The 20480-nt window shown below is 59.4% G+C and overlaps 2 protein-coding genes and 4 pseudogenes across 2 annotated transcripts; all 6 read right to left on the bottom strand.

Annotated features, from left to right (window-relative positions):
- LOC139780981 (U2 spliceosomal RNA) lies at positions 1–180 on the bottom strand (annotated as a pseudogene).
- Positions 181–6510: 6330 nt separating this feature from the next.
- On the bottom strand, positions 6511–6690 carry LOC139780983 (U2 spliceosomal RNA; annotated as a pseudogene).
- Positions 6691–7346: 656 nt separating this feature from the next.
- Positions 7347–9029, bottom strand: LOC139780961 (uncharacterized protein T26G10.4-like). Its single transcript, XM_071719705.1, has one exon. The coding sequence runs from the start codon at positions 9027–9029 to the stop codon at positions 7347–7349; it is 1683 nt and encodes a 560-aa protein (XP_071575806.1).
- Positions 9030–13046: 4017 nt separating this feature from the next.
- Positions 13047–13226, bottom strand: LOC139780980 (U2 spliceosomal RNA; annotated as a pseudogene).
- Positions 13227–13871: 645 nt separating this feature from the next.
- On the bottom strand, positions 13872–15554 carry LOC139780960 (uncharacterized protein T26G10.4-like). Its single transcript, XM_071719704.1, has one exon. It carries the CDS (start codon positions 15552–15554, stop codon positions 13872–13874), a length of 1683 nt encoding a protein of 560 aa, XP_071575805.1.
- Positions 15555–19527: 3973 nt separating this feature from the next.
- On the bottom strand, positions 19528–19707 carry LOC139780985 (U2 spliceosomal RNA; annotated as a pseudogene).
- Between the last annotated feature and the right edge of the window lie 773 nt (positions 19708–20480).

Genomic DNA, 20480 nt, shown 5'->3' with positions numbered 1-20480 from the left:
GATTATTGGGCCGGTCCCGGCGGTACTGCAATACCGGGTCGACCCGCGGCAGGGCCGGAGCAAGCCCCGGGACCCCGCCTGGGCTCAAAAATCAGTTTAATATTCTGAGTCCTCTATGAGGACTGTATCAGATATTAAGCTGATAAGAACAGATTAATTGCCGTTTATTTTCAAACGAATTCCCCGGGGGCGAAGCCCCCGGGGTACAGGTACATATACAAGGCGCGGCAATTAGGCCGCACGCCGGTCTTAGTTAATATCATGGGCGGGGGACAAGAGGCCCCCCCCGCCAGTGGGCCATCGTAAAACGCGCTGGGGGACTAATCCCAGTCGCGGTCAAAAAATATAAATATATTAAAAATATCACAGCTTGATGGCCCCTGGGCCTATCACAGGAGAGTGGACGTCAGAAGTTAAAACTGACCCAGGGGCCCGCGTGCGGCATATCTCGAAGGATAAAAAATGCGCTAGCGCTTGTCTCGCGGAACACTCACACTCGGGTAAAATACAATATAAGGTACGCGGCATTCACACTCGGAACATACAGGCCCACACAAATAGATACGAAAATTAAAAAATAAAAATAGAAGTAAGAAGAATAAGAAAGAGAAAGAAAGATAAAAAAGTACAAAGTACTGAAATATAAATATGAAAGATAGAGTAGAAATAAGGAGAAAAAGACACACAGTATAAAATATCGTGGGCAGGACATCGAGCAGTTTACAATAAATAAATTGAGTGACCTACGTGGCCACCCAATGCATAAAATAATAAGTTACGCGGCATTCATACTCGGCACACAAAAATACACAAGAGACTAGAAAAAGAGGTAGTGCCGCTCCTATTCGTTGGTGGGCCAACGCCGGCGAATCGCGCGAGGCGGAGTGGCCGGTACCCCATCAGCGGAGGGACGCGAAGGAGCGGCGTACTGGCGCACGCCGGACACATGCTCCACGTAGATGTCTCTTGACCAGCGAATGGTATCCGAGACAATGAGACGGCGCATCATAGTTGCGTACGCGCTGCCCACGCGCAGCAATCTCAGCACCCCCTCATTGGTCGGATCCCACGAGCCAAGGGCGCCGACGACGAAGGCCGTCACGACCACACGGTACCCCTTGCGTTGGAGCGCCTCAGCAAGGGGAGAATACTTGGCAAGTTTTCTCTCCCTTGCGTCCTTGAACGCCTGCCAACGGTTCTCAAAGGGCACCGTCACGTCGCATATGACGACACTCTTGGAGGGCTCGTGCCTGATCACGAGATCAGGTCGTAACCCCTCAAGTTCCCCCTCGACGCCCTCGACCCGCTGGTTGACCCGTTTATCTCCCGGAAGCCGACAGGCCTTCCAGAGACGGTGCAGGACGGCGTCGTGCCTCAGCTGTATGGCGGCAGAATGTACGCCGCAATGATTTATAACATGGGGAAGGGTCTCGGCTGCCCCACCGCAACGCCGACACCTCTTGTCCGGCTCCCCCCAGCGGCGTGCACCGTTAAGGGGGAGGACATCCAACTTGGCGCGATGGATAAAACGCCAGTCGGCGAAGCGGGTGAAGCTGCCATTACGGGCGAAGTGATTGCTCGCCCTCGCCCGCAACGACACCTCGAACACCTTCCCCTGATCAGGCTTACTCAATAGCCGGTCTGTGTAATATTCTACTACAGCTGAGCGCAACCGATGTACCACCTGGGAGCGAGCTCCTGGTGGTATTTTCACCGTCGCGCCTCTGGCACCCCGGCATACCACCATCATCTCCTCGGTGGCCGCACACCATTCCCACCGAAGCGACAATCGCTCGGATTGTCTCCGCGCGGCATTCCGAGCCCTCGACCACAGGGAGCGCTCCCCGCCGTCTCGCATCCTCCCCTCGAGCGAACCCGAGAGAAAAGATGCGAGCTCCTCGTTACTCGGAGGATGACCGATACGCCTAGCTACAACCCCCCGCAGCGACGCCCACGCGAGGCCCCTGACCGCCCCGTCGCCAACCGTAAGCATACGGAAGGCGTGCGCGACGGACAGGACGTCCGCGAGGTCGGCGAGCGGAAGCAGTCCACAACCCCCCCGGCTGGGAGGGAGGTAGACCGGTTCCGCGCTTGCACGCTGCGGGAGATTGAGCCAGGCTTTAGCGGCCCTCCGGACCATTTTGTCCGCAGCTACTAGGGGACGCTTCTCCACTGCGGCCCCCCGAAGCAGAAAGTCCATCCGCGGCAACAAGTGTGTTGCAACGACTTCGACTCTCTGCCACGGGGTAAGCAGGGATCGATCTACCGCCCGAAGACCCCCGAGCAGACCATCAATGGTCTGAAATGGTGTAGCGTCCACCGAGAATCCAGTCGGCACGCCAAGGTGACGATAAGACTCGCCCTCTGCCAGATGATGAACAGGCTGTCCCTGGATTTCGAACGCTGTGGGTAGGACCCTGCTGCCCGCTCCTGCACCGATGTGCAGAGTGGCGCATTTAGCAGGGTTGAACCGCAACCCCACCGACAGCGCTGCGGCCTCTACGGCGGCAAGAAGCCGCCGCATTCCCTCGGGCGTGTCGGCAACGAGTGCAATGTCGTCCGCGTACGCAAAGATGTTAAAGCGGGAGCCCAACAGTTCCAACCCCGCATCGACGGCGGCAGCTGCACGCAGCACCACGTCGATACCGAAGTCGAAACCAATCGGGCTCCACGGACAACCCTGCCGAACCCCCGAGCGAACAGGGATGGGCGCAGTGAGTCCGTCGACCGTTTGCACCCGCGTGGAGCATCCATCATACATGGACTTCCATATATTGATGTAGCCCCCCGGCACCCCGGCGCCAACGAAAGCGCGGCAAATCGTCGAATGGGGGATCGAGCCAAACGCATTGGCAAGATCCAACCACGCAACGACCACCTGCCGCCGAGTCCTCCGGCAGTGCGTCAGGATCTCCTGAAGGACGAAGTTGTGCTCGTAGCACCCCTCGTCCCGCAGGAAACCCTTCTGCGCCGGACTGAGTTTCTTTTTCTTGATCGCCCAATCGGTCATACGATCGGCGATGAGCGCCGCGAAAAGCTTGGGGGTCGTGTCTCCCAGCGCGAGAGGGCGCCAATTATTAAGATCATCCCGGTCGCCTTTCTTATAAACCAATACGGTTTTGGAGGTCTTCCAGGACGCGGGGACTGCCTCGAGTCTAAGGCACGCATTGTAACATGCGGTGAGGAGCCGCATACCAGGATCCGCTCCACGCAGGTTACGGTAGGTGATACCGTCGGGACCCGGCGCAGAGTTCGTCATACGCCGGACCCGACGATCCACCTCCTGCGGCGTGAAGGGATCCATGAGATATGCAGCATCCTCGGCCTGACTCGAGGGGGCAGGTTGCTCCACTTCCACATCAGGGCTGGCCAGATCCTCCCCTCCGCTATACAGTCCTTCGAAATACTGCTGAACCCGCTGCTTCGGCACTTGGCAGAAATCAGCGGGCCCCTGCAGCACCTCTCGGACCGCCTTGCGTCGGTTCGCCCTGTACAGAGCCTGAATGCGGGTCGCTTCGCGCACCCAGCCACCACGCCCTTCTCCCGACTGCGAAGGAGGACCGGCCGGTGCCGGTCCTCTATTATTATCGACGCCATCTCGCCCCGGGCGATCCCCCTCGCCCCGACGGGCTCGCGCCTCACGCGACCGATGTGGGCGATCGCGAGCGCCGGGCGCACCACCGCGCGCCACACCCGTTGCATCCTCCCCGAAGAAAGCCGCGACCGAAGCCGCGAACTCCTCCAAGTCCGCAATCGAGGCAACGGCTTCGGCCCGCCCTACCAGCTCGTCACGGGCAGCCACGCGTTCCTCCTTGGACCGCTTTGCAGCGGCCGCAGAGGCCGGTTGGCCACCGGACGGCTGGACAGGCGGAGCCTCCACACGCTGCGGACGTCGGCGATGCCCCCCGCGCCCGCGTTGGCTGATGTTGGCCCTCGGCGGTGTCTTCTCGTTGGCGCCGGAGCCGCCGGCTACGTGTGCCTGCGGCCGACGACCCATCACGCCCCGGACACTTACGGGAACATTCGGATGTCCGGACGTACCTCGATCTTCAGTACGCCTTCCTCCCGTTGCTCCTCCGGACTCGTCTCCCCGCCTCATGGGGTCCACTCCGCTCATATTTTGAGAATCTGGAAAATTGGACAAATTTGAAAAATTTATAATAATTTGACATATAAGAGTGCGTTCCAATCGCACGGAACAATTTTTTGTTAAATATTTAATATTGATGTTATTAAAGTCAAAATTATTCGCCGGCGTTATTTGGGGCGGGCTGTCGCCCCCAGAAGAGCCATCGCTCAGCCGGCGCCTCGCACTTCTCCCCGGGCGCACCATCCTCCACGGCGCACCAATCGGCGAGTCCCCCTCCTCTTCGGGTGGTGGTGTTCCTTGCGCCGCGCCCTCCTGCCGCTGTTCCTCCCTGGGTGGTGGTGGGGTCATCTGAGGCCGCGTCCGTTCCTCCTCGCACGGTGACGCCACCTCCTGGATGGTCGGGAGAGGGGGAGAGCGGAGCGGTGTGCTCCGTCTCCCCGTGGTGACCCCCGTCGTCATGACGGGGGACCCACACATGGTGGTCGTCACCGTGCACGTCGTCAGGGTGGCCGGCAGTGAAGTCGCGGTCATGGCGGATGGACTCGCCATAATGGGGGCCCCCACCGGGCTGCCACTGATGTTGAGTGGCGAGCCGGAGGCCCCTCCGAGGGGCGGTGTCCCGCGTTGCGGGGGTGACGTCCTCGCCACCCCGCCGCCCCTCTCCGCGACTGCCCTGACCTCTGGTGGACTGATCAGGGCTGCCCGCTCTGCGCTCTTCTCGACCGGCACGCTGGACGCCCGAGATCTCGATCTTGTAGTGGGCCCGGGTGTGATTGGCCCGGGCCTCTCGGGCGTCTTTTTCCTCCGCTGAGTGTCCCCCCCGCCGCCAAAACTGGAAGGTGGAGTAGTAATGGCGGCCGGTGTTGTCCGGGGGGACACGCGTGCCGGCCTGGAGACGCCGATCTTCTCGGGAGGCGCGCTGGCCGACCTCCGACTCCTGGTGTCCGTCGTCGAGGACCTCGCCGTCGTGGTGGTGGGTGGCGAGGTCCGGGAGGTCGGCATCCTCCTCGCTGTTTCCCCAGAAACCGACTTCGGGAACATTGCCCGAATTCTGGGGAAATTTGCGCGCGCCTCGCTTGTGATTGGCGGGCCACTGCCATTGGTCGAACCACCCGACCGTTGCGGACGCGCCTTAAGGCTGGCGGCAGTTGTCGCACGTGGCGCGGCGCTCCCGATGCCGCGGCTGGTGACATTGGCCGCGGCCGTACTGCGGCGTGTAACCTGGGCCGCGGCAACTGTCACCGGCGACGAAGATGGACGTGCCGCCGGGGTTGCCGCGGCGGTTACGGCCGCGTATGTGGGGGACTCACGTGTGCCTGCGGATGATGTTGTTGCAGGTGGTGATGGTGCTGGTGCGGATGGTGGTGCGGCGGCCGTGGAGGTTGCCCCGGGTGGTCGCGAGTCGCACGCGCGGCGTCGCTGTACTCCTCCGGAGGACGACTGCGACGATGACACTGTCGCGGATGACGCACGTGTTGCCCGCGCCCGCGATGATAATGACGGCCCACCGTTCGCGCACTGAGTGCCCGCGGCACGACCCGGCTCCTGCACCCGGGGGACTCCGTGCTCTCGCTCATAGTGAGCCTTCACATTTCTAAGTGGCACCGTTGTCTTGCCAAGATAATTACAAATCGAGCACTTATAGGTTATGGAGTCCCCCGGATGCACTTTCTTTTGATGTTTCGCGAGATGAGCCGGGTCGCAGTACTCGCCCTGCGGTTTAGCGTGGCCACTCTCGCCCACCCAGCACCGGGGACAGCGAACTTTATCCGGCAGCGGGTAGGCGAGCGTAACCACGAGCGGCTCATGTGATTGACGACCGCGCGCCTCTGCCATATCGAGATGTTAAAATATACGTGAAATAAATAGATAAAACTGGCAGAAATAAATAGGAATAAATATATAAATAAATAATTAAAAGTTATGTGCACGGCGCGCCCGGAGGCGCCCGGAGAGCGCGGATGCAACGGGCCGCGTGTCCCGTCCACAGGGCCGCTCGCAGTGTATAACCTAACTCCGTCACGAGTACAACGTGGCACTCGCTCCGAAATCAAGAAACACACCGCGAAAGACACCCGTCGCACCCGCGATCACCGTACGCACCGGGTAACGCCGCGCGAACTTGGGCGCGCGGTCCCAGGGCGAGCAGTCGCGGCACTCCACTTTCGCGGTTCGCGGCACTATAAAATTTATTTCCCCGGGAATAAGGCTTCAAAGTAAGTGTTTTTAATCGGAAATTTCCCGGGGAACACGAAAACAACACTTAGAATAACACGCGGACGTCGCTTCCCGGCCGGCACACGCGCGAACACTCACACTCGAAAATCGATCTTTCTAACCTAAAATCGTGTGCCAGCAAATGCTCTCCGAGCTTTTTCTGAATGAACTTAGAATATTAAACAGATTTTTGAGCTTTAATAGATTATTGGGCCGGTCCCGGCGGTACTGCAATACCGGGTCGACCCGCGGCAGGGCCGGAGCAAGCCCCGGGACCCCGCCTGGGCTCAAAAATCAGTTTAATATTCTGAGTCCTCTATGAGGACTGTATCAGATATTAAGCTGATAAGAACAGATAAATTGCCGTTTATTTACAAACGAATTCCCCGGGGGCGAAGCCCCCGGGGTACAGGTACATATACAAGGCGCGGCAATTAGGCCGCACGCCGGTCTTAGTTAATATCATGGGCGGGGGACAAGAGGCCCCCCCCGCCAGTGGGCCATCGTAAAACGCGCTGGGGGACTAATCCCAGTCGCGGTCAAAAAATATAAATATATTAAAAATATCACAGCTTAATGGCCCCTGGGCCTATCACAGAAGAGTGGACGTCAGAAGTTAAAACTGACCCAGGGGCCCGCGTGCGGCATATCACGAAGGATAAAAAGGTGCGCAAACGCTTGTCTCGCGGAACACTCACACTCGGGTAAAATACAATATAGGGTACGCGGCATTCACACTCGAAACATACATGCCCACACAAATAAATACGAAAATTAAATTAAAAATAGAAGTAGAAATAAGAGAATATAAAGAAAGAAAAAAGAGAAGTTAAAAAGAGTACAATAAATAAGAAAAAGAGTAGAAACAGAGAGAAAAAGACACACAGTATAAAATGTTGTGGGCAGGACATCGAGCAGTTTACAATAAATAAATTGAGTGACCTACGTGGCCACTCAATGCATAAAATAATAAGTTACGCGACATTCATACTCGACACACAAAATTCACAAAAGACTAGAAAAAGAGGTAGTGCCGCTCCTATTCGTTGGTGGGCCAACGCCGGCGAATCGCGCGAGGCGGAGTGGCCGGTACCCCATCAGCGGAGGGACGCGAAGGAGCGGCGTACTGGCGCACGCCGGACACATGCTCCACGTAGATGTCTCTTGACCAGCGAATGGTATCCGAGACAATGAGACGGCGCATCATAGTTGCGTACGCGCTGCCCACGCGCAGCAATCTCAGCACCCCCTCATTGGTCGGATCCCACGAGCCAAGGGCGCCGACGACGAAGGCCGTCACGACCACACGGTACCCCTTGCGTTGGAGCGCCTCAGCAAGGGGAGAATACTTGGCAAGTTTTCTCTCCCTTGCGTCCTTGAACGCCTGCCAACGGTTCTCAAAGGGCACCGTCACGTCGCATATGACGACACTCTTGGAGGGCTCGTGCCTGATCACGAGATCAGGTCGTAACCCCTCAAGTTCCCCCTCGACGCCCTCGACCCGCTGGTTGACCCGTTTATCTCCTGGAAGCCGACAAGCCTTCCAGAGACGGTGCAGGACGGCGTCGTGCCTCAGCTGTATGGCGGCAGAATGTACGCCGCAGTGATTTAAAACATGGGGAAGGGTCTCGGCTGCCCCACCGCAACGCCGACATCTCTTGTCCGGCTCCCCCCAACGGCGTGCACCGTTAAGGGGGAGGACATCCAACTTGGCGCGATGGATAAAACGCCAGTCGGCGAAGCGGGTGAAGCTGCCATTACGGGCGAAGTGATTGCTCGCCCTCGCCCGCAACGACACCTCGAACACCTTCCCCTGATCAGGCTTACTCAATAGCCGGTCTGTGTAATATTCTACTACAGCTGAGCGCAACCGATGTACCACCTGGGAGCGAGCTCCTGGTGGTATTTTCACCGTCGCGCCTCTGGCACCCCGGCATACCACCATCATTTCCTCGGTGGCCGCACACCATTCCCACCGAAGCGACAATCGCTCGGATTGTCTCCGCGCGGCATTCCGAGCCCTCGACCACAGGGAGCGCTCCCCGCCGTCACGCATCCTCCCCTCGAGCGAACCCGAGAGAAAAGACGCGAGCTCCTCGTTGCTAGGAGGATGACCGATACGCCTAGCTACAACCCCCCGCAGCGACGCCCACGCGAGGCCCCTGACCGCCTCGTCGCCAACCGTAAGCATACGGAAGGCGTGCGCGACGGACAGGACGTCCGCGAGGTCGGCGAGCGGAAGCAGTCCACAACCCCCCCGGCTGGGAGGGAGGTAGACTGGTTCCGCGCTTGCACGCTGCGGGAGATTGAGCCAGGCTTTAGCGGCCCTCCGGACCATTTTGTCCGCAGCTACTAGGGGACGCTTCTCCACTGCGGCCCCCCGAAGCAGAAAGTCCATCCGCGGCAACAGGTGTGTTGCAACGACTTCGACTCTCTGCCACGGGGTAAGCAGGGATCGATCTACCGCCCGAAGACCCCCGAGCAGACCATCAATGGTCTGAAATGGTGTAGCGTCCACCGAGAATCCAGTCGGCACACCAAGGTGACGATAAGACTCGCCCTCTGCCAGATGATGAACAGGCTGTCCCTGGATTTCGAACGCTGTGGGTAGGACCCTGCTGCCCGCTCCTGCACCGATGTGCAGAGTGGCGCATTTAGCAGGGTTGAACCGCAACCCCACCGACAGCGCTGCGGCCTCTACGGCGGCGAGAAGCCGCCGCATTCCCTCGGGCGTGTCGGCAACGAGTGCAATGTCGTCCGCGTACGCAAAGATGTTAAAGCGGGAGCCCAGTAGTTCCAACCCCGCATCGACAGCGGCAGGCTGCACGCAGCACCACGTCGATACCGAAGTCGAAACCAATCGGGCTCCACGGACAACCCTGCCGAACCCCCGAGCGAACAGGGATGGGCGCAGTGAGCCCGTCGACCGTTTGCACCCGCGTGGAGCATCCATCATACATGGACTTCCATATATTGATGTAGCCCCCCGGCACCCCGGCGCCAACGAAAGCGCGGCAAATCGTCGAATGGGGGATCGAGCCAAACGCATTGGCAAGATCCAACCACGCAACGACCACCTGCCGCCGAGTCCTCCGGCAGTGCGTCAGGATCTCCTGAAGGACGAAGTTGTGCTCGTAGCACCCCTCGTCCCGCAGGAAACCCTTCTGCGCCGGATTTAGTTTGCGATACTTGATCGCCCAATCGGTCATACGATCGGCGATGAGCGCCGCGAAAAGCTTGGGGGTCGTGTCTCCCAGCGCGAGAGGGCGCCAATTGTTTAAATCATCCCGGTCGCCTTTCTTATAAACCAATACGGTTTTGGAGGTCTTCCAGGACGCGGGGACTGCCTCGAGTCTGAGGCACGCATTGTAACATGCGGTGAGGAGCCGCATACCAGGATCCGCTCCACGCAGGTTACGGTAAGTGATACCGTCGGGACCCGGCGCAGAGTTCGTCATACGCCGGACCCGACGATCCACCTCCTGCGGCGTGAAGGGATCCATAAGATATGCAGCATCCTCGGCCTGACTCGAGGGGGCAGGTTGCTCCACTTCCACATCAGGGCTGGCCAGATCCTCCCCTCCGCTATACAGTCCTTCGAAATACTGCTGAACCCGCTGCTTCGGCACTTGGCAGAAATCAGCGGGCCCCTGCAGCACCTCTCGGACCGCCTTGCGTCGGTTCGCCCTGTACAGAGCCTGAATGCGGGTCGCTTCGCGCACCCAGCCACCACGCCCTTCTCCCGACTGCGAAGGAGGACCGGCCGGTGCCGGTCCTCTATTATTATCGACGCCATCTCGCCCCGGGCGATCCCCCTCGCCCCGACGGGCTCGCGCCTCACGCGACCGATGTGGGCGATCGCGAGCGCCGGGCGCACCACCGCGCGCCACACCCGTTGCATCCTCCCCGAAGAAAGCCGCGACCGAAGCCGCGAACTCCTCCAAGTCCGCAATCGAGGCAACGGCTTCGGCCCGCCCAACCAGCTCGTCACGGGCAGCCACGCGTTCCTCCTTGGACCGCTTTGCAGCGGCCGCAGAGGCCGGTTGGCCACCGGACGGCTGGACAGGCGGAGCCTCCACACGCTGCGGACGTCGGCGATGCCCCCCGCGCCCGCGTTGGCTGATGTTGGCCCTCGGCGGTGTCTTCTCGCCGGCGCCGGAGCCGCCGGCTACGCGTGCCCGCGGCCGACGACCCATCACGCCCTGGACACTTACGGGAACATTCGGGTGTCCGGACGTACCTTGATCTTCAGCACGCCTTCCTCCCGTTGCTCCTCCGGCCTCGTCTCCCCGCCTCATGGGGTCCACTCCGCTCATATTTGGAAAATTTTGAGAATCTGGAAAATTTGAAAAATTATTAGTAATTGAAGAATTTGACATATTGACAATATTAGTGCGTTCCAGTCGCACGGAACAATCTTTAACTAAATTATTAAAATTATTGAAATTATTGTTAAAATCATTCGCCGGCGTTATTGGGGGCGGGCTGTCGCCCCCAGAAGAGCCATCGCTCAGCCGGCGCCTCGCATTTCTCCCCGGGCGCACCATCCTCCACGGCGCACCAATCGGCGAGTCCCCCTCCTCTTCGGGTGGTGTTGTTGTTTGCGCCGCGCCCTCCTGCCGCTGTTCCTCCCTGGGTGGTGGTGGGGTCGTCTGGGGCCGCGTCCGCTCCTCCTCGCACGGCGACGCCACCTCCTGGATCGTCGGGAGAGGGGGAGAGCGGAGCGGTGTGCTCCTTCTCCCCGTGGTGACCCCCGTCGCCATGACGGGGGACCCACACATGGTGGTCGTCACCGTGCACGTCGTCAGGGTGGCCGGCAGTGAAGTCGCGGTAATGGCGGATGGACTCGCCATAATGGGGGCCCCCACCGGGCTGCCACTGATGTTGAGTGGCGAGCCGGAGGCCCCTCCGAGGGGCGGTGTCCCGCGTTGCGGGGGTGACGTCCTCGCCACCCCGCCGCCCCTCTCCGCGACTGCCCTGACCTCTGGTGGACTGATCAGGGCTGCCCGCTCCGCGCTCTTCTCGACCGGCACGCTGGACGCCCGAGATCTCGATCTTGTAGTGGGCCCGGGTGTGATTGGCCCGGGCCTCTCGGGCGTCTTTTTCCTCCGCTGAGTGTCCCCCCCGCCGCCAAAACTGGAAGGTGGAGTAGTAATGGCGGCCGGTGTTGTCCGGGGGGACACGCGTGCCGGCCTGGAGACGCCGATCTTCTCGGGAGGCGCGCTGGCCGACCTCCGACTCCTGGTGTCCGTCGTCGAGGACCTCGCCGTCGTGGTGGTGGGTGGCGAGGTCCGGGAGGTCGGCATCCTCCTCGCTGTTTCCCCAGAAACCGACTTCGGGAACATTGCCCGAATTCTGGGGAAATTTGCGCGCGCCTCGCTTGTGATTGGCGGGCCACTGCCATTGGTCGAACCACCCGACCGTTGCGGACGCGCCTTAAGGCTGGCGGCAGTTGTCGCACGTGGCGCGGCGCTCCCGATGCCGCGGCTGGTGACATTGGCCGCGGCCGTACTGCGGCGTGTAACCTGGGCCGCGGCAACTGTCACCGGCGACGAAGATGGACGTGCCGCCGGGGCTGCCGCGGCGGTTACGGCCGCAAATGTGGGGGACTCACGTGTGCCTGCGGATGATGTTGTTGCAGGTGGTGATGGTGCTGGTGCTGCGGATGGTGGTGCGGCGGCCGTGGAGGTTGCCCCGGGTGGTCGCGAGTCGCACGCGCGGCGTCGCTGTACTCCTCCGGAGGACGACTGCGACGATGACACGTAGTCGCGGATGACGCACGCGTTGCCCGCGCCCGCGATGATAATGACGGCCCACCGTTCGCGCACTGAGTGCCCGCGGCACGACCCGGCTCCTGCACCCGGGGGACTCCGTGCTCTCGCTCATAGTGAGCCTTTACATTTCGAAGTGGCACAGATGTTTTGCCTAAGTAATTACAAATGGAGCACTTGTAGGTTATGGAGTCCCCCGGATGCACTTTCTTTTGGTGTTTCGCGAGGTGAGCCGAGTCGCAATACTCGCCCTGCGGTCTCGCGTGGCCACTATCGCCCACCCAGCACCGGGGACAGCGAACTTTCACCGGCAGCGGGTAGGCGAGCGTAACCACGAGCGGCTCATGTGATTGATGACCGCGCGCCTCTGCCATATCGAGATGTTAAAATGTACAAGTATAAATAGACAGATAAATAGATAGGCAGAAATAAATAGATATGAGTAAATAAATAAATAAATAGTTAAAAGTTATGTGCACGGCGCGCCCGGAGGCGCCCGGAGAGCGCGGATGCAACGGGCCGCGTGTCCCGTCCACAGGGCCGCTCGCAGTGTATAACCTAACTCCGTCACGAGTACAACGTGGCACTCGCTCCGAAATCAAGAAACACACCGCGAAAGACACCCGTCGCACCCGCGATCACCGTACGCACCGGGTAACGCCGCGCGAACTTGGGCGCGCGGTCCCAGGGCGAGCAGTCGCGGCACTCCACTTTCGCGGTTCGCGGCACTATAAAATTTATTTCCCCGGGAATAAGGCTTCAAAGTAAGTGTTTTTAATCGGAAATTTCCCGGGGAACACGAAAAGAACACTTAAAATAACACGCGGACGTCGCTTCCCGGCCGGCACACGCGCGAACACTCACACTCGAAAATCGATCTTTCTAACCTAAAATCGTGTGCCGGCAAATGCTCTCCGAGCTTTTATCTGATGGACTCTTTATATTAAACAGATTTTTGAGCTTTAATAGATTATTGGGCCGGTCCCGGCGGTACTGCAATACCGGGTCGACCCGCGGCAGGGCCGGAGCAAGCCCCGGGACCCCGCCTGGGCTCAAAAATCAGTTTAATATTCTGAGTCCTCTATGAGGACTGTATCAGATATTAAGCTGATAAGAACAGATTAATTGCCGTTTATTTTCAAACGAATTCCCCGGGGGCGAAGCCCCCGGGGTACAGGTACATATAAAAGGTACGGCATTAGGCCGCACGCCGGTCTTAATTAATATTATGGGCGGGGGACAAGAGGCCCCCCCCGCCAGTGGGCCATCGCAAAACGCGCTGGGGGACTAAACCCAGTCGCGTCAAAAAATATAAATATATAAAAAATATCACAGCTTAATGGCCCCTGGGCCTATCACAGAAAGTGGACGTCAGAAGTTAAAACTGACCCAGGGGCCCGCGTGCGGCATATCTCGAAGGATAAAAGATGCGCTAGCGCTTGTCTCGCGAAACACTCACACTCGGGTAAAATACAATATAAGGAACGCGGCATTCACACTCGGAACATACAGGCCCACACAAATAAATACGAAAATTTAAAAAATAAAAATAGGAGTAAGAATAAGAAAGAAAAAGAAAAGATAAAAAAGTACAAAGTACTGAAATATAGAGTAGAAATAAAAGGAAAAAAGACACACAGTATAAAATGTTGTGGGCAAGACATCGGGCAGTTTACAATAAATAAATTGAGTGACCTACGTGGCCACTCAATGCATAAAATAATAAGTTACGCGACATTCATACTCGACACACAAAAATTCACAAAGGACTAGAAAAAGAGTTAGTGCCGCTCCTATTCGTTGGTGGGCCAACGCCGGCGAATCGCGCGAGGCGGAGTGGCCGGTACCCCATCAGCGGAGGGACGCGAAGGAGCGGCGTACTGGCGCACGCCGGACACATGCTCCACGTAGATGTCTCTTGACCAGCGAATGGTATCCGAGACAATGAGACGGCGCATCATAGTTGCGTACGCGCTGCCCACGCGCAGCAATCTCAGCACCCCCTCATTGGTCGGATCCCACGAGCCAAGGGCGCCGACGACGAAGGCCGTCACGACCACACGGTACCCCTTGCGTTGGAGCGCCTCAGCAAGGGGAGAATACTTGGCAAGTTTTCTCTCCCTTGCGTCCTTGAACGCCTGCCAACGGTTCTCAAAGGGCACCGTCACGTCGCATATGACGACACTCTTGGAGGGCTCGTGCCTGATCACGAGATCAGGTCGTAACCCCTCAAGTTCCCCCTCGACGCCCTCGACCCGCTGGTTGACCCGTTTATCTCCTGGAAGCCGACAGGCCTTCCAGAGACGGTGCAGGACGGCGTCGTGCCTCAGCTGTATGGCGGCAGAATGTACGCCGCAGTGATTTAGAACATGGGGAAGGGTCTCGGCTGCCCCACCGCAACGCCGACACCTCTTGTCCGGCTCCCCCCAACGGCGTGCACCGTTAAGGGGGAGGACATCCAATTTGGCGCGATGGATAAAACGCCAGTCGGCGAAGCGGGTGAAGCTGCCATTACGGGCGAAGTGATTGCTCGCCCTCGCCCGCAACGACACCTCGAACACCTTCCCCTGATCAGGCTTGCTCAAGAGCCGGTCTGTATAGTATTCTACTACAGCTGAGCGCAAGCGATGTACCACCTGGGAGCGAGCTCCTGGTGGCATTTTCACCGTCGCGCCTCTGGCACCCCGGCACACCACCATCATCTCCTCGGTGGCCGCACACCATTCCCACCGAAGCGACAATCGCTCGGATTGTCTCCGCGCGGCATTCCGAGCCCTCGACCACAGGGAGCGCTCCCCGCCGTCTCGCATCCTCCCCTCGAGCGAACCCGAGAGAAAGGACGCGAGCTCCTCGTTACTGGGAGGATGACCGATACGCCTAGCTACAACCCCCCGCAGCGACGCCCACGCGAGGCCCCTGACCGCCTCGTCGCCAACCGTAAGCATACGGAAGGCGTGCGCGACGGACAGGACGTCCGCGAGGTCGGCGAGCGGAAGCAGTCCACAACCCCCCCGGCTGGGAGGGAGGTAGACTGGTTCCGCGCTTGCACGCTGCGGGAGATTGAGCCAGGCCTTAGCGGCCCTCCGGACCATTTTGTCCGCAGCTACTAGGGGACGCTTCTCCACTGCGGCCCCCCGAAGCAGAAAGTCCATCCGCGGCAACAGGTGTGTTGCAACGACTTCGACTCTCTGCCACGGGGTAAGCAGGGATCGATCTACCGCCCGAAGACCCCCGAGCAAACCGTCAATGGTCTGAAATGGTGTAGCGTCCACCGAGAATCCAGTCGGCACGCCAAGGTGACGATAAGACTCGCCCTCTGCCAGATGATGAACAGGCTGTCCCTGGATTTCGAACGCTGTGGGTAGGACCCTGCTGCCCGCTCCTGCACCGATGTGCAGAGTGGCGCATTTAGCAGGGTTGAACCGCAACCCCACCGACAGCGCTGCGGCCTCTACGGCGGCGAGAAGCCGCCGCATTCCCTCGGGCGTATCGGCAACGAGTGCAATGTCGTCCGCATACGCAAAGATGTTAAAGCGGGAGCCCAGTAGTTCCAACCCCGCATCGACAGCGGCAGGCTGCACGCAGCACCACGTCGATACCGAAGTCGAAACCAATCGGGCTCCACGGACAACCCTGCCGAACCCCCGAGCGAACAGGGATGGGCGCAGTGAGCCCGTCGACCGTTTGCACCCGCGTGGAGCATCCATCATACATGGACTTCCATATATTGATGTAGCCCCCCGGCACCCCGGCGCCAACGAAAGCGCGGCAAATCGTCGAATGGGGGATCGAGCCAAACGCATTGGCAAGATCCAACCACGCAACGACCACCTGCCGCCGAGTCCTCCGGCAGTGCGTCAGGATCTCCTGAAGGACGAAGTTGTGCTCGTAGCACCCCTCGTCCCGCAGGAAACCCTTCTGCGCCGGATTTAGTTTCTTTTTCTTGATCGCCCAATCGGTCATACGATCGGCGATGAGCGCCGCGAAAAGCTTGGGGGTCGTGTCTCCCAGCGCGAGAGGGCGCCAATTATTCAGATCATCCCGGTCGCCTTTCTTATAAACCAATACGGTTTTGGAGGTCTTCCAGGACGCGGGGACTGCCTCGAGTCTAAGGCACGCATTGTAACATGCGGTGAGGAGCCGCATACCAGGATCCGCTCCACGCAGGTTACGGTAAGTGATACCGTCGGGACCCGGCGCAGAGTTCGTCATACGCCGGACCCGACGATCCACCTCCTGCGGCGTGAAGGGATCCATAAGATATGCAGCATCCTCGGCCTGACTCGAGGGGGCAGGTTGCTCCACTTCCACATCAGGGCTGGCCAGATCCTCCCCTCCGCTATACAGTCCTTCGAAATACTGCTGAACCCGCTGCTTCGGCACTTGGCAGAAATCAGCGGGCCCCTGCAGCACCTCTCGGACCGCCTTGCGTCGGTTCGCCCTGTACAGAGCCTGAATGCGGGTCGCTTCGCGCACCCAGCCACCACGCCCTTCTCCCGACTGCGAAGGAGGACCGGCCGGTGCCGGTCCTCTATTATTATCGACGCCATCTCGCCCCGGGCGATCCCCCTCGCCCCGACGGGCTCGCGCCTCACGCGACCGATGTGGGCGATCGCGAGCGCCGGGCGCACCACCGCGCGCCACACCCGTTGCATCCTCCCCGAAGAAAGCCGCGACCGAAGCCGCGAACTCCTCCAAGTCCGCAATCGAGGCAACGGCTTCGGCCCGCCCAACCAGCTCGTCACGGGCAGCCACGCGTTCCTCCTTGGACCGCTTTGCAGCGGCCGCAGAGGCCGGTTGGCCACCGGACGGCTGGACAGGCGGAGCCTCCACACGCTGCGGACGTCGGCGATGCCCCCCGCGCCCGCGTTGGCTGATGTTGGCCCTCGGCGGTGTCTTCTCGTTGGCGCCGGAGCCGCCGGCTACGTGTGCCTGCGGCCGACGACCCATCACGCCCCGGACACTTACGGGAACATTCGGATGTCCGGACGTACCTTGATCTTCAGTACGCCTTCCTCCCGCTGCTCCTCCGGACTCGTCTCTCCGCCTCATAGGGTCCACTCCGCTCAAAATTGAGAGATCTGAAAAATTGGAAAAATTGGAAAAATTTGTAACTAAAGTGCGTTCCAATCGCACGGAACAATTTTTTGTTAAAATATGATTATTGTTATTAAAGTCAAAATTATTCGCCGGCGTTATTTGGGGCGGGCTGTCGCCCCCGGAAGAGCCATCGCTCAGCCGGCGCCTCGCACTTCTCCCCGGGCGCACCATCCTCCACGGCGCACCAATCGGCGAGTCCCCCTCCTCTTCGGGTGGTGGTGTTCCTTGCGCCGCGCCCTCCTGCCGCTGTTCCTCCCTGGGTGGTGGTGGGGTCGTCTGGGGCCGCGTCCGTTCCTCCTCGCACGGTGACGCCACCTCCTGGATGGTCGGGAGAGGGGGAGAGCGGAGCGGTGTGCTCCGTCTCCCCGTGGTGACCCCCGTCGCCATGACGGGGGACCCACACATGGTGGTCGTCACCGTGCACGTCGTCAGGGTGGCCGGCAGTGAAGTCGCGGTAGTGGCGGATGGACTCGCCATAATGGGGGCCCCCACCGGGCTGCCACTGATGTTGAGTGGCGAGCCGGAGGCCCCTCCGAGGGGCGGTGTCCCGCGTTGCGGGGGTGACGTCCTCGCCACCCCGCCGCCCCTCTCCGCGACTGCCCTGACCTCTGGTGGACTGATCAGGGCTGCCCGCTCCGCGCTCTTCTCGACCGGCACGCTGGACGCCCGAGATCTCGATCTTGTAGTGGGCCCGGGTGTGATTGGCCCGGGCCTCTCGGGCGTCTTTTTCCTCCGCTGAGTGTCCCCCCCGCCGCCAAAACTAGAAGGTGGAGTAGTAATGGCGGCCGGTGTTGTCCGGGGGGACACGCGTGCCGGCCTGGAGACGCCGATCTTCTCGGGAGGCGCGCTGGCCGACCTCCGACTCCTGGTGTCCGTCGTCGAGGACCTCGCCGTCGTGGTGGTGGGTGGCGAGGTCCGGGAGGTCGGCATCCTCCTCGCTGTTTCCCCAGAAACCGACTTCGGGAACATTGCCCGAATTCTGGGGAAATTTGCGCGCGCCTCGCTTGTGATTGGCGGGCCACTGCCATTGGTCGAACCACCCGACCGTTGCGGACGCGCCTTTAGGTTGGCGGCAGTTGTCGCACGTGGCGCGGCGCTCCCGATGCCGCGGCTGGTGACATTGGCCGCGGCCGTACTGCGGCGTGTAACCTGGGCCGCGGCAACTGTCACCGGCGACGAAGATGGACGTGCCGCCGGGGCTGCCGCGGCGGTTACGGCCGCAAATGTGGGGGACTCACGTGTGCCTGGCGATGATGTTGTTGCAGGTGGTGATGGTGCTGGTGGTGCGGCGGCCGTGGAGGTTGCCCCGGGTGGTCGCGAGTCGCACGCGCGGCGTCGCTGTACTCCTCCGGAGGACGACTGCGACGATGACGTAGTCGCGGATGACGCACGTGTTGCCCGCGCCCGCGATGATAATGACGGCCCACCGTTCGCGCACTGAGTGCCCGCGGCACGACCCGGCTCCTGCACCCGGGGGACTCCGTGCTCTCGCTCATAGTGAGCCTTAACGTTTCGAAGTGGCACAGTTGTTTTGCCAAGATAATTACAAATGGAGCACTTGTAGGTTATGGAGTCCCCCGGATGCACTTTCTTTTGGTGTTTCGCGAGGTGAGCCGAGTCGCAATACTCGCCCTGCGGTCTCGCGTGGCCACTATCGCCCACCCAGCACCGGGGACAGCGAACTTTCTCCGGCAGCGGGTAGGCGAGCGTAACCACGAGCGGCTCATGTGATTGATGACCGCGCGCCTCTGCCATATCGAGATGTTAAAATGTATAAGTATAAATAGACAGATAAATAGATAGGCAGAAATAAATAGATATGAGTAAATAAATAAATAAATAGTTAAAAGTTATGTGCACGGCGCGCCCGGAGGCGCCCGGAGAGCGCGGATGCAACGGGCCGCGTGTCCCGTCCACAGGGCCGCTCGCAGTGTATAACCTAACTCCGTCACGAGTACAACGTGGCACTCGCTCCGAAATCAAGAAACACACCGCGAAAGACACCCGTCGCACCCGCGATCACCGTACGCACCGGGCGACGCCGCGCGAACTTGGGCGCGCGGTCCCAGGGCGAGCAGTCGCGGCACTCCACTTTCGCGGTTCGCGGCACTATAAAATTTATTTCCCCGGGAATAAAGCTTCGCAGTATGTGTTTTTAATCGGAAATTTCCCGGGGAACACGAAAAAGACACTTAAAATAACACGCGGACGTCGCTTCCCGGCCGGCACACGCGCGAACACTCACACTCGAAAATCGATCTTTCTAACCTAAAATCGTGTGCCGGCAAATGCTCTCCGAGCTTTTATCTAATAGACTCTTAATATTAAACAGATTTTTGAGCTTTAATAGATTATTGGGCCGGTCCCGGCGGTACTGCAATACCGGGTCGACCCGCGGCAGGGCCGGAGCAAGCCCCGGGACCCCGCCTGGGCTCAAAAATCAGTTTAATATTCTGAGTCCTCTATGAGGACTGTATCAGATATTAAGCTGATAAGAACAGATTAATTGCCGTTTATTTACAAACGAATTCCCCGGGGGCGAAGCCCCCGGGGTACAGGTACATATACAAGGCGCGGCAATTAGGCCGCACGCCGGTCTTAGTTAATATCATGGGCGGGGGACAAGAGGCCCCCCCCGCCAGTGGGCCATCGTAAAACGCGCTGGGGGACTAATCCCAGTCGCGGTCAAAAAATATAAATATATTAAAAATATCACAGCTTGATGGCCCCTGGGCCTATCACAGGAGAGTGGACGTCAGAAGTTAAAACTGACCCAGGGGCCCGCGTGCGGCATATCTCGAAGGATAAAAAATATGCGCTAGCGCTTGTCTCGCGGAACACTCACACTCGGGTAAAATACAATATAAGGTACGCGGCATTCACACTCGGAACATACAGGCCCACACAAATAGATACGAAAATTAAGAAATAAAAATAGAAGTAAGAAGAAATACAAAGAAAGAAAAAGAAAGATAAAAAGTACAAAGTACTAAATAAATAAGAAAAAGAGTAGAAACAGAGAGAAAAAGACACACAGTATAAAATGTTGTGGGCAGGACATCGAGCAGTTTACAATAAATAAATTGAGTGACCTACATGGCCACTCAATGCATAAAATAATAAGTTACGCGACATTCATACCCGACACACAAAATTCACAAGAGACTAGAAAAAGAGGTAGTGCCGCTCCTATTCGTTGGTGGGCCAACGCCGGCGAATCGCGCGAGGCGGAGTGGCCGGTACCCCATCAGCGGAGGGACGCGAAGGAGCGGCGTACTGGCGCACGCCGGACACATGCTCCA

The sequence above is a fragment of the Temnothorax nylanderi genome, unplaced genomic scaffold, assembly GCF_030848795.1.
Source record: "Temnothorax nylanderi isolate EJ_2023f unplaced genomic scaffold, tnyl_v1.0 TNYL_tig0308_pilon, whole genome shotgun sequence".
NCBI classification, from domain to species: Eukaryota; Metazoa; Arthropoda; class Insecta; order Hymenoptera; family Formicidae; genus Temnothorax; species Temnothorax nylanderi.
This window is presented reverse-complemented; position numbering and strand designations above follow the sequence as displayed.